This window comes from Bubalus kerabau, chromosome 20 (assembly GCF_029407905.1).
Source record: "Bubalus kerabau isolate K-KA32 ecotype Philippines breed swamp buffalo chromosome 20, PCC_UOA_SB_1v2, whole genome shotgun sequence".
NCBI lineage: Eukaryota > Metazoa > Chordata > Mammalia > Artiodactyla > Bovidae > Bubalus > Bubalus kerabau.
This window is the reverse complement of record NC_073643.1, coordinates 48,990,571-49,003,504: the sequence shown is the minus strand read 5'-3', so window position 1 is coordinate 49,003,504 and position 12,934 is coordinate 48,990,571. Positions and strand designations below refer to the sequence as shown.

The window sequence follows — 12,934 nt, the reverse complement described above, 5'->3', positions numbered from 1 at the left end:
TTTTCAGTCATTCGAGGAAACTACAGAAACAGCATTATAGTAAAAGCCGAAAAGCTAGTAACTTGTCCAGTTACCTAACTTTCTACTCTTTGAAAGAAATAAAACCAACCACAAGAGTCAAAGATATAGTCACTGTGTGACCATGCAGAAGGACAGGCCAGCACATCTGGCAATAAGTTAGATGTGCTCTAGTCAGTCAGTGTGAAATGAATGAATGAGGTATTTGCAGACTTGGAAGGTCGTTTCAAATGAGAAAGGCCCAGACTGCCTTGTGAGGTCATCATTTGAATAAGGCGTAGCCTTTCTTGGGGTCTTATTTTGGAGAGCACACCCCAGATAGATAGGTTGTGGGTGTGCATGTTTTCAAAGAAAACACAGTGCATAAAGTGCAATGTAACATGCATAAAAACGTTACATTTATGTTACAGGTTGTTTTATGCAGTGTGTTTCATACCCATAGATACCTAGATGTATAGACACACACATAATACACACATGAAGGGAAATATTGGTATCTGTAGGTTTTCATGGGTTTTAGTGAATCTTAATTTTGCTTCTGGCTAGCTTATCTTCTACAGGTTCTGGGGCTTTTTGAAAAATGGGGCTCCAATCTCCTGGCTTTACCAAGTGAATATGGCACTGCTGCTGCTGCTAAGTCGCTTCAGTCGTGTCCGACTCTGGGCGACCCATAGACGGAAACCCACCAGGCTCCTCTGTCCCTGGGATTCTCCAGGCAAGAACACTGGAGTGGGTTGCCGTTTCCTTCCCCAATGCAGGAAAGTGAAAAGCCCTAGGGGACAGGCAACCTGTCACCAGCCTCTCGAGCACAGGGGTGTGACACTGCCATTGTTGACCTGGTATAGCTGCATTTAGAACCATGCTTCATCCTTAACATTCTCAAATTAGATATTCTACTGAATGTCTTCTTGGCCATCGCTGTAGATAATTTGGCTGATGCTGAAAGTTTGAATACTGCTCAGAAGGAGGAAGCTGAAGAAAAGGAAAGGAAAAAGATTGCCAGGTAACCGCCTTTCCCCTGGGGAGGTTTGCTGAATGAAGGGTTTGACCCAGGGAGCCAGTCTTAGGTGCGACCTGTTGGGGCTCCCATGATGCTGCTTTGTGGGGATGGTGGCTGGCCTAAGAGGCTGACCGAAAAAGATGGATGCTTGGGCAGATCCCAGGCCCTGGGCTCTTATTCCCTTGAAGCTGAAAGTAGGAGTCACGTCCCCATGCTTAATGAATCTCTGCAGTTAATTCTGGCATCATAAAATAAATGATGCGTCCAATGCTGATTAGCCCTTGAATGAGAATTTTAATAAGATGATCTGTGTTATTAATCCAGTGCACTGAGATGAACTGAGTGTGGGTTGTGCTGTATTCTTGCTGTTAGGGTTGTTCCCAATTAAATGGGCCACTGTAGATTCAAAATCCTAATGAGCTTTTTCTATATAAAACAGGATGGTTACTTGGGTCCTTCTGTTCTCTTCTCTGTAGAAAAGAAAGTCTGGAAAATAAAAAGAACAACAAACCAGAAGTCAACCAGATAGCCAACAGTGACAACAAGGTATATGTTACATTTTCCGCTTTGTTTCCAAATAATTTTGTTGATATCACCATAAGTGTATCACCTTTATACCATGACAGTGTTGTGGGTGCTATTTTAGAGTGAAAGCGTGGCACCCCATCACAGATGCTGGCTTTCCAGGAGGGTCTGCGTGAAGTGGAGCACTTAACTGGTTGTTAACAGTATTTCAGACAGAGAGCTGGTGTGATACATATTTAACTGGTCTGACACCTTATTTTTTCTTGATTGGAATGGTGTGGGCACATCTGACCAGTGTCCCTATCTTCTCAGTGGGGATTAAAATCAAAGATTGGTAATAGATGTCTGTCCCTGGGAAGGGGGGCAGGGGTGTCTCAGGATCAGAGGGTTTGGGCACTCAGGGCCCTACTGTGAACACTCAGGCACTGTGGCAGCTGTGGATTTTTCCTCAATTTGTTGATTTATTCACTGAGTCAGTAAGTCCTTTCTCAGTGGCGATGGTGTGTCAGATACCAGGGGTCAGGAATGACCAAGAGCAGCGAGATCTGCGCTCACATGGGGCTCGCAGTCTGGCGAGGAGGCAGGAGCCTGCGAGGTGGTTCTCATGTGGCGTGTGCACCAGTGCTGGCTGGCCATGGCTGGGTAGGGCTGACACCAGTTTGCTCCTCATCTGCTCTCAGGCTTTCTCTCTGAAGCAGGGGCATCATCTGGGGGTACCTGCTCTCCTGACACACTCACACAGCACCCACTTTGGAGATCACACCCCTACCCCGGGCTGAATGGCAGGGTTAGGTCTTGAACTGCCCCTCTCGAGTCCACTGAAGTCAGAGTCTCCCTTCCTCCCAAGACTTCTCTGTCCTCCCAGGTTACCATCGATGACTACAGAGAAGAGGATGAGGACAAGGACCCCTACCCACCCTGTGATGTGCCAGGTATGCGGCGGACACCAGAGACGGGCGCTGAGCTCATGAGTAATGTCCTCACATGGATCAGCGCCTGGGTCTGTGGCCAGCCCAGCTGGGCACACGCAGGGCTGCCGAGGCCAGAGATTCGGTCCCCTTGTGGGCTGGTTAGCTCAGGTTTTTCTCGGGCAGCTTAGGGAACCCAGACACCAGGTGGTGGGGAGAGAACACAGATGCGGAGCAGGGCGCGTGCAGCCTGCACTGGGTATCTCTCTAGGAGGCAGCCAGTGGCCAAGACTCACTGGACACTTTCACCTTGACTGGGGACTTGACAGGCTGCTGGAGGGAGGTCCTGTGGGGTCAGGGAGCTTGGGAGACTGCCGGTGTGTGACTTGAAACCGTGCACAGTTTATCAGGCTGAAGCTGAGTGTGCAGGTTGCTGGGGAAGCAGCCAGGTGCTGGGGGGCTGGCACCTTCACCTGGTGCTCAGATCTTAAACTGCTGGGGGCCTCATTCCCACAAAGGGACACACTCACCAGATGAGAATGCTTCTCAGCCCCAACCCACACACTGTCAGTTCATATTTGGAAGGTTTTGATTAATGTAGCCCACCTTGTGTCCATGGAATTTTCCAGGAAGGAATAGTGGAGTGGGTTGTCATTCCCTCCTCTAGGGGAATCTTCCCAACCCAGGGATCAAACATGGATCTCCTGCATTGCAGACAGATTCTTTACATCTGAGCCACCTGGGAAGCCCTGTGTAAGCTGATACACATTGTTAAAGTTTAAGCCACATTTTCATGTGAAATTGAAAATGAGCGTTCAAACCCAAATGCAATCCTTATTTCATGCCTATAAAAAAAGTATCTCCTTTAAAGTAGGTGAAGAGGAAGAGGAGGAGGAAGAGGATGAACCCGAGGTTCCTGCTGGCCCCCGTCCTCGCAGAATCTCTGAGTTGAACATGAAAGAGAAAATCGCCCCCATCCCGGAAGGGAGCGCTTTCTTCATTCTCAGCAAGACCAACCCGTAAATATCCCCTTTCTAGTCACGTGGCTGCCCCATCTCCCCCAGATCCTGCAGAGTGCTTGAGAGTGGCTGGGGGCCAGGGGTAGGGGGGGCAGACAGTGCAAGGGAAGATGGTTCACAGCCCCTTTCTGTGCCTGAGTGTTGAGGCCCCCCGTTCCCCCTGACCCCTGTCGTGTTCCAGCTTTGCCTTTGCCCTCTTCATCTCTTCCTGGCCTTTCTGTGCTTGGGCAGGGGTATAGGGGGGTGACCAGGTCTTGGGAGAAATGCTATTCCAGACCCCGCTCCCACACACCCCACACCGGGCCAGCAGTGGGGCAGTCCTGCAGCTCTGGGCTCTGGGGGCCGTCACCTGTGAAGCGTTTTCCATCCAAAGGACCCTTTCTTCATAAGGAAGTCTTTTGCTAAGATGCTGTGGGAGATGAGGGTGTTGACCAGCTTCCTGAACATCTCCACTCAGAGGCCCAGTGTAGCCGATCACTTTTCCCTATTGAGCTTGATGGCAATGTACCAGTATTGCTCAGTGATAGTTTATAAGTGGTAGCTATTCAGTTCAGCTCCATGATAGCCTGCTTAAAATAGCATTTCTCCTGTTAAAATGATCCAGTGCTTGCCAGGAACCTGGTAATTACTCACAAGTACTCTAAGAGGAAGATGTGTATTTACTAGCTGGTTTCTAGGTTTTAAATCATCTGGGACAGAGTGAAATGCCAGGAGGAATAGATGGCTCCTGGAAAGGTTGCGGGAATTGCAGAAGCAGTTCTGGGCTGTCAGAGGAGAAATCTGTAAATTCTCAAGCGCCAGGGAGACACAGGGAGAAGCAAGGTGAGAACAGTTCTTACGGAGTTGAAGATTAGATAGTAATCTATTTTTTTTTTTTTATGGTCCATTTTTGAATTTGTTGCAGTATTGCTTCTGTCTTAAGTTTTGACTTTTTGGCCTTGAGGCATGTGGGATCTTACCTCCCTGACCAGGAACCGAACCTACACCCCCTGCATTGGGAGGCGTGGTCTTAATCACTGGACCTCCAGGGAAGTCCCTGGATGGTAGTTTTCATAGCTCATCGTTGTTGAGAGTTTGCATATCTCTTTTAAAAAGTTACTCAGCCTCCTCACTGACCCCTGCAGCTCACTGTGTCTGCTTATACGGGAGGAATGAATTCCATTTGCCCCCAAAGCTTTGAGCACTTCTTGCCCTCACAGCACTGTCAGGCTTTCCCCAGCTGCTGACAGCTTGCCGGCCCTCCAGGGACCACAGCCAGGCATTCAGCAGCCCCAGGGAGAAAAAATGAAACAAGACATCACCTTCATATAAAGTTGACTTCTGGTTTTTAAAGCGGAAAAAAACTTTTCAAAGGAAAACCTGCATGTATTCTATAGACAAAAAAACCAACAGTGAAGTTCTGAAGTCAAATACTGAAGTTGAGGGAAGTCAGACATTGACTGCACTAAGCATCCTGGGATGTTGTCAGGGGCATCGGGAGAGGCTCTGACAGCCTGCGGTGCTGTTGTGAGAGTCAGGGCTGGGGTGCTGGGCACGTGCTACCCTCCTTGTTTCATGGGACCGGAGGAGCCTGCGCTGGCTCTGCCCCACCAGGTGCAGGGAGATGCTTGTGAGATTCTTGTATGATGATGTGACTTCCACTTGACTTTCTCAGAAGCACTTGTTGTGGGTCAGCTGCCCCCAGAATAGCACTTCTGACAGGATGTCCACACAGCAGGAGAGTACACCCAGTCTCTCTCCCCGAGGTCAGGTCAGGATGCAGCCAGCCTGGCTGCTGGGGTCACCCCTGTTCTGTGTGAGTTTCTGCGATGAACTCTGACCTCAGTCTCTGTTTCAAGGCAGGAAAAGGGAGCTTCTGGGCTTCATGTTACAGTGGGGAGGTGTCACCATCAGACTTGGGTTGGAAATGTGCCCTGGTCCCCTACTAGCTGAGTCACCTTTTTGGGGACTTGCGGGTGGCAATACCTTGGGGCTTCTGGGAGTTTAGCTCCCTGACCAGGGATCGAACCCTGGCCCTTGGCAGTGAGAACGCAGAGTCCTAACCACTGGACTGCCAGGGAATTCCCATAGCTGGGTCACCTTAAGAAAGTTCTTTCACAATCTGAAGCCTCAGTTTGTTCACCTTTAGAAGGGCGGTGTTCCCGCATTTCAGGACACAGTGAATGGTCTGTGGGGCTTGTCCACACAGAACCCTCAGGGTTTCAGGGAAAGAATGGTCTGGTGGTTCCAGTTTGCTGGGTGGGGCTTGGGTGGCATAGGGACAGCGGTCCTCCACGTGGTCCATCACCATGGAGTGGCCCCAGCGAGCTGAGAGCGCTGGCCGGTGGGCTCGGGCCCTTCCAGGGTTCATCCATGCGGTGGCTCTTCCTGCAGGATCCGCGTGGGCTGCCACAAGCTCATCAACCACCACATCTTCACCAACCTCATCCTCGTCTTCATCATGCTGAGCAGCGCCGCCCTCGCCGCCGAGGACCCCATCCGCAGCCACTCCTTCCGGAACACTGTAAGCCCCCAGCGAGGGTGTCAGGGCGGGCCCCCCCACCCCCAGTCAGTGCTGGGCTCGCAGGCAGAGGCCGGTGTCCAGGCAGGGCCTGCAGAGGCCACGAGGGTCAAAGCTCACGTGGGCCCCTCCTTCCCCTGAAGGCATTTTATGCTGCAGATTTGTCAGTGCCAGAGAGATTTTTTTTGTTATGGGCACAAACCTTTATTGAATCATATATTTTACACCTCATTTCAGATACTCTGCAGTAACAGTGCATCCGGGAGCCCTGCTTCTCTGCATTGTTGCCAACATTTTGATTCCTCTTTTCCCCTCCTCAAATTCATGTGCACACCTGTTTTGAGGTTTCCTGCTTGTGGCAGCATCCAGCAGAGAAAAGAAAATCGAAACCTGGTGTGTCACATGCCCAGGGGGCTCTTGGGGTTGGCAGGAAGACTTATATGGACTCAAATTCACACAGCTACTGTCACTGATGAGAAATACAAGTCAGGGAGATGGCAGATGGGGACCTGAGGCATTCAGCGGAGAAGAATGAAGCCTAGGTTAGTTTGGGCCAGTAGGTGACTTTCAAAGAGAAGAGAGGGTTTAATCTTCTATTATTAATCAGCTTTCAAAGTTCAGGGCTGACTCCCTTGCCTGACATCTGTGTTGGGCAGAGACTGGTACCTAAGTCAGTTCCTGCCTGGGCAGGTCAGTCTCAGCAGGTCAGCCATAAGCACTGAGAGCAATCCAGAGGCAAGACAGCTTCACAAGACGGTAGCCTGTTGACTGCCGGGCCTCAATGCTGTAGCGCAGTTTCAGCTGATCTCCCAGAAAGCCACCCGGGGAGGCAGGCCCACAAGTGTGCGAGGCTGTCAGGGGTTGCTGCCTGGCCCTTGTGGTGCCTCTTTCTGTACAAGAGACTTTTGAGATTTGTGGATTTAGACAAGTCACCAGATCAGTGCCCCATGACTTCAGTTGTGACAACCAAGCCCTGTGCTGTCTTTCCATTTCCCGTGCTTTTGGTTTGAAGCCTGGCAAACCCAATCTATGAGATTGACGAGATAATGGGCATTCTGATATGAAGATGAAAAGATCTTCCCCTCAAAGCATGGTTGGGTGACGTAAAGATGGAGCGCTGAGCCTGTCTCAACCTGTACCCAGGGGTTACAGCTTGAGGTCTCTATCTAAATGCTCAGATGGAATAAAGCACAACAGGGTTTCATCAGTTCCATCATAAAGATGAGACACAGAGGGGAAAAGCTGTTTCGGGAAAAAGTACCATTGTGTGACAGACTAGGTCACAAACTGCTCCTAGAACACAGATTGACCAAGAGTTTGTTTACCTGCAGGCCTCATGTTCTAATTTTTATTATAATTACTTCCCCATGGGTTTATTTCCCTGCTGCTTTTTCCAAGAAATGTTATTGTTCTTTTTAAATAGATGTTCACATGAATGTGTGTCTTGCTTTTAAAAATATTTTACTGTTTATATTTGACTGTGATCAGAACAGTTAGCATGAGCTTTTCCTTAACAAATTCTTAAGGATACAAGGCAGTGTCCTTAGCTCTGAGTACCATGTTGGACAGCAGATCTCCAGAGCTTACTCACCTTATGTGGGGAACTTTATGCCCACGTCCACCTGCCCCAGCCCTAACAACCACCCTTCTGCTTTCTGTCTGTGAGTTTGACTACCTTAGATACATCATATAACTGAGATCTAGCAGTGGGTTGTTGTTTTTTTTTTTAACCTTAGCTGAGTTATTAGTGAAAAAGAAAAAGTAGGCAGAGTAAGCAGAGAGCAACCTGAGTCCGAGAGCCTTGACCCTCGGTACCAGGCCGGGTTGTTGGCTTGCCAGCAGCTGTGTGTTTCTTGGCGCCCCACCTGCTTTCAACACACAGGGAAACCTGCTGCGACCTTGGAGGGGATAAGGGTGAGGTACAGGGCTCCTTGTGGGCGGCCTCCGTGGTGTCCTGCGAAAGACCTTTAATTAGCTGGACAGAAACACAGTTACACCAGAAGTGTTCCAGCAAAATTTATAAATCCCCAAATGGAAGCAGTTTGGAAAATGAATAATGCTGTCTGAAGAGAGAACTTCGGGGAGGACAGCTGGCCTTTGAAGCAGAGGTTCTCGTCTTAGTCTCATAACAGTGAGGACTCCCCTGGGGTGGGTCCCACATGCACACAGCAGGGCCCAGGGCTCTCGACCAGCATCTCAAAGGCCTGGCCCCATGCCAGTGATGCAGAGACTGGCCGCCTGGCCTGAGCAGCTGCTTCTGTTCTCAGCATCCGCATCTGGGAAATGAACGGAGTCGGCCTGGGTGGGCTCCACGGGTTACCTTCCAGCGCTGGTCTCTTCTGTTCCCCCAAAACTGTACAGCCCAGTTGTCGTGAAGATAAGCAGCCAAGGTGGCCGGTTCCACTGGAGGGTCCCAGCTGCCCTGTGCATGGCTGAGGACTTCCTGTGAGCCTCCTTAGTTGAGGCCTGCTGCCGTCCGCCTGCCCTCCCTCTTGCCCCCCCAGGGACCCTAGAAGGGGAGACAGGACTGCAGTGGCTAGAAAGTCGGTGGTATTTGGGGGAGTGCTGATAAAATGGGCCCAGCAAGGAGAAAACCTGCCTTGAGGGAGAGAGTGCAGCATTAGACACAGAGCAGCAGGCGGGCGGAAGAGGATCAGTGAAACTCTTCCTTGCAGACTTATCCAGCCTGGCACATCAGTGGAGAAAGGTGTTGGCTCCCTGACTGAATAGGTGGGAATTAGAGGGGACACAAGACCCCCTTTGATGCCACTTATACCTTTGTTTACATTTTCCCTCCAATCTGAAGCTCAGCAGGAGGGCAGCGTATTTCATTCTACCAAAAGGGCAGTTAAGGATCTAAAATGTGTGTGAGACTAATTAATCTGACACCACAAGTATCTTATCAGCATCGGTGCCGATGAACAAAGGTTAGTAATAAAACACTTTCCTAAGTGAGCCTCTGCTGCCCAGAACACAGGGCTGGGAAGGGAGTCAGCAAGAGTGGTCACAGGAGGTAAGTGTGCCCAGAGCTCTCTGATGGATTGAGTGGGGCCCTTGGAGCATCTCTGCACTTCCCTCCAGGGTGACAGGCTCCTCCCGGGATGACGGGTCTCTGAGTGCATGTGGGCTGTTGGGAGTTGTCCAGATGCCATTTTCTCATCTCCACGTGTTGTGCCTTGCAGATACTGGGTTACTTTGACTATGCTTTCACAGCCATCTTTACTGTTGAAATCCTGTTGAAGGTAACGGCTTTTTCATGGATCCTTGCGTACTCTAACGCAGCAGTAGCAATAACGCTGGCAATTCTTTGTTTACCTTCCAGATGCTAGGTTATGCAGATTATGTCTTCACTGGTACTTTTGCATTTGAGATCGTTTTAAAGGTAACAGGTGTCACAGGAGTGTGTTTCAGGGGCCTGCTCCTGTGTGTGACACGCGGCCAAGACACGTGACGTGCTTTTGGCTATTTTCGGTTTTTGTCCTCTGTGATCAACCTCCACTTTTTTTTTTTAAATCAAAGGATATTTTTCCTGTAACCATTCAACCTTTTGTTGCTGTTTCTTCAAAAAACCTTTGAATGCATGTGGGAGCTACTTTGGCTTCCTAATAGTGATTGGGAATTATATTTTGCTCCTTTTTTTAGTATCTTCTGAAATTTGTCAACTGACAACCGGTCCAGTGCTGTGTGTGAACTTTCTTCCACCCTTCTTGACCTCAAAGTCAGAGGAAACGCCTTCCTCTTACAGAGGAAACGTCTCTCGTTTCTTTGACTGCATTATGTTTTCAGTGCCCAGAAATAGTAACACACTATTTTCTTGCAACAAGATTTGCAAGATAACGTGGGTCTCTCTGTGTTAAGATATATATGTTTTAATGGATGGGCTTACATTTACACAAACAAAAAGAGCACCCTCTGGACAGGGTGCCCAGAATGTACTGCCCATGCATGAGCTGCCAGTTGCCATTGCTGCATGTGGTTTGAGTCCTGGTTTTGAAGGCCTCCTTGGGTGAGCCCAGCCTCCATTTCTATGGACTCAGAAGTCTGGAGACCCACAGCGGACATCCCAGAACCCCAGACTTGCCCAGGGGCGTGCATCCTTGAAGTCCTGGGACAGTGTGGCCTGCAGCATCTCCTGGTGGGGAGACCCTCAGGGATATGGGGACTTGTAACCACAAGTTTCTTTAAACCATGTTGGGGTTTTTGTGTGTGCATCTCAGGACAAAAAAAAAAGAGTATTTTCATGTAGACTACCATGGAACTTGGGCTCTTTACAAAATCTTCTGTAAAATAAAACCTCAGTTAACATTCCAGGCAATAGAGTACTTTCTGTCCTTCTCTCTCTCTCTCTTTTTTTTTTTTTTTTTGGCTAATGAAAATATTAGCACAATACTGACCAACCAACCTCTGTTTAAACCTTTGTTAAAAATCTTCTAGATGTTTGAGTTCATTTTCCTGCCATCAGGTCAGTAAATGTGGTTGAATGTGGTCCGAAGTGAGATGCTGCCTGGATCGGTGAGCAGATTCTACCACCGTCTCCATGGTGATGGATATCGCAGCTGAAGGCTCAGGGTGTGGGGTGCAGCAGTGCCCACCTGGCCTGTGCTCCATCCCAGGTTTTCCTTTTTGGTGATTTGCCGTCTCCTCAGACTGAATTTGGAAATGTCATCCTTAGCCTGTTAGCCTGGTTAATTGAGGTTTTATTTTCTTTTCCACATTTTTAAGTTGTTCAATGAAGTGTAGGTACCCTTGGCCTTCAGGGCAAAGAGATACAGGTTTATTTAAAAGAAAAACACCCCCACAGTTACTACTTTTCACTTTCTGTGTATTTGCCCCAGTGACTTAAATCTTCCAAATCAATCCTCATTTTGAAGAAATCTTAGAGAGTGGAAAATAAGCTAAAACAAGAGGGATTCCAAAAGTGGAGAATCTCTTGAGAAGCAGCTGACATTGAAAGGGTGGTTCCTGACAGCCTGGGGAAAGTTTGAAAGGCTGTTTGGTTACTGGGTTACATTTGAAGTGGGCTTTTTGTTGTAGTTTGTGGGTCACAGAGGATTGATTATTGGCAGTAACATGTGGTCTAGTATGATTAACGCCCAGCTCTTCCTCTCCTGTATTTATCTGAAAATTCCCCCATCTTTTTAAAAAATAAGCAGTAACTCCATGTGTCTTTCAGTTTTTTCTCTGGGGCATTTCCTCACTAAGCTCCTTACTTAGGAAGCTCAGTGGGCACCTGCAGTGTGGGCTCTGGGCACTTGGGGCGTGGCTCAGAGAGCAGGTGAGGTACGCGTGGCAGCTTCTGAGCCCCACCTGGCATGTGCCAGAGTGGCTGGAAGCCCTTGGAAAAGGACAGATCACTCGGGATTGTTAAGAGCAGTATGGGGCCTGGGGAAATGAAGCCAGTTTCTTTGTCAACAGTGTGTGTGAGACCAGGGCTCAGGCACTTCTAGCCCCACTGAGAAGCCTGAGTTGGAGCAACATGGGCTGTGCTGGCATCTCAGAGGGGCTGGAACTAGAGTTTTATGGGGAAGCCAGGTTGTCTGGGCAGCGATTGCCTCCTGTGAAACCTGGTCACGTGGACCACCCCGAGACAGGGCCTTTGGACGTGCCAATGATATATTTGAAATTTGTCATTGCTATAATGAAGTCCCGATTGATGTGTTCTTTTAAAATGTGTTGGGAATCAACTGCCCTTTTTTCATTTTTGAACAAAGCATTTGGTTATTACTCGGCCCTGTTGCTTTGCATTTCTGGCTTCCTAACCCACACTTGTTCATAAAGTCATACTTTGCTCAAGATTTTGTAAAGAGCCCAGGTTTCTTTTCCCCTGAAAAGAAAAACAAAGAGAAAAAAACACTAAATCACTTATGATTCTGCTCACAGATGATGACCTTTGGCGCTTTCCTCCACAAAGGCGCTTTCTGCAGGAACTACTTCAACTTACTGGATATGCTGGTCGTTGGAGTGTCTTTGGTGTCATTTGGGATCCAGTAAGTATTCTGTGTGTGTGTGTGTGTGTGTGTGTGTGTGTGTGTGTGTGTACACAGGACTGTTGGGCGGGCAGGTCTATGTGAGGGGCTTCCCTGGTGACTCAGATGGTAAAGAATCTTCCTGCAATACAGGAGACCCAGTTTCAATCCCTAGGTCAGGAAGATCCCCTGGAGAAGGGAATGGCGACCCACTCCAGTATACTTGCCTGGAGAATACCATGGATAGAGGATCCTGGAGGGTTACAGTCCGTGGGGTGGCACAGAGTCAGACACAACTGAGTGACTAACGCTTTTATAAACTGAGCTGGCGTTCAGTTAACTGGAAAGCTTAATTTGCGCCCACACCAGAAAGCATTGTGGCAGCGCGTGCTTCCTTGTGCTTCTGTTTTTCTGTTCATGCCATTTGCTGGGCTGTGCTCACTATTCTCTGATTTTTTTGTTTTGTTTTCAAAAGAGGGTGAGGGAAGTCTGAACTAGGAGGGAGGGCAGCTGGGCTCTAGCCTGGGTTCTCCGTGGGCTCTTCAGGTCCTGGGGGACCTCCTTTCCTGAGATCTCCATTCCACTTCTGAACAGGAAGGGTAGTACGAGGTGGCCTCTTTAGCCCTTCCAGCTGGAGGATCAAAGGCTTCTTTCCTCTCCAAGATAAATCAGCTGCTGTGACCCCTTTCTTCCAGTCTCTAAAATTTTTATCTGGGAAGGGCAAAGCTGCAAGTTAGAGCCTCAGGGCCTTTCCATGGCATTGAGTGATTTCTATGGGGAATAGCCGCAGCTTGCCGTACCTGGAGGCGTGGGGCAGAGGCTCCAGTGGGAGCGTCTAGGGGGGGCCTTGCTTTCCTGCGGACTTCAAAGCACTTCTGCTCGGGTGCTAACCACCATTTCCTCCATAGAAGAGCCCTGTGTGCACACGGCCTCTGAACTAAAGGTGAATAAGAGGCTCTGTCCCCATCAGAAGATGAGGACCCCTGCCGAAGCTGCCC

At 49.1% G+C, this 12,934-nt stretch overlaps 1 protein-coding gene across 1 annotated transcript in view; it reads left to right on the top strand.

The window, feature by feature from the left end:
- CACNA1D (calcium voltage-gated channel subunit alpha1 D) overlaps window positions 1-12,934 on the top strand; it is a 326,915-nt gene that overhangs the window by 246,623 nt on the left and 67,358 nt on the right. The window contains exons 14-20 of the mRNA XM_055557680.1: window positions 907-1,021; window positions 1,495-1,564; window positions 2,409-2,475; window positions 3,323-3,470; window positions 5,844-5,973; window positions 9,153-9,212; window positions 11,851-11,957. Coding sequence (XP_055413655.1) covers window positions 907-1,021; window positions 1,495-1,564; window positions 2,409-2,475; window positions 3,323-3,470; window positions 5,844-5,973; window positions 9,153-9,212; window positions 11,851-11,957 — 697 coding nt within the window. The remainder of the gene's footprint in view (window positions 1-906; window positions 1,022-1,494; window positions 1,565-2,408; window positions 2,476-3,322; window positions 3,471-5,843; window positions 5,974-9,152; window positions 9,213-11,850; window positions 11,958-12,934) is intronic.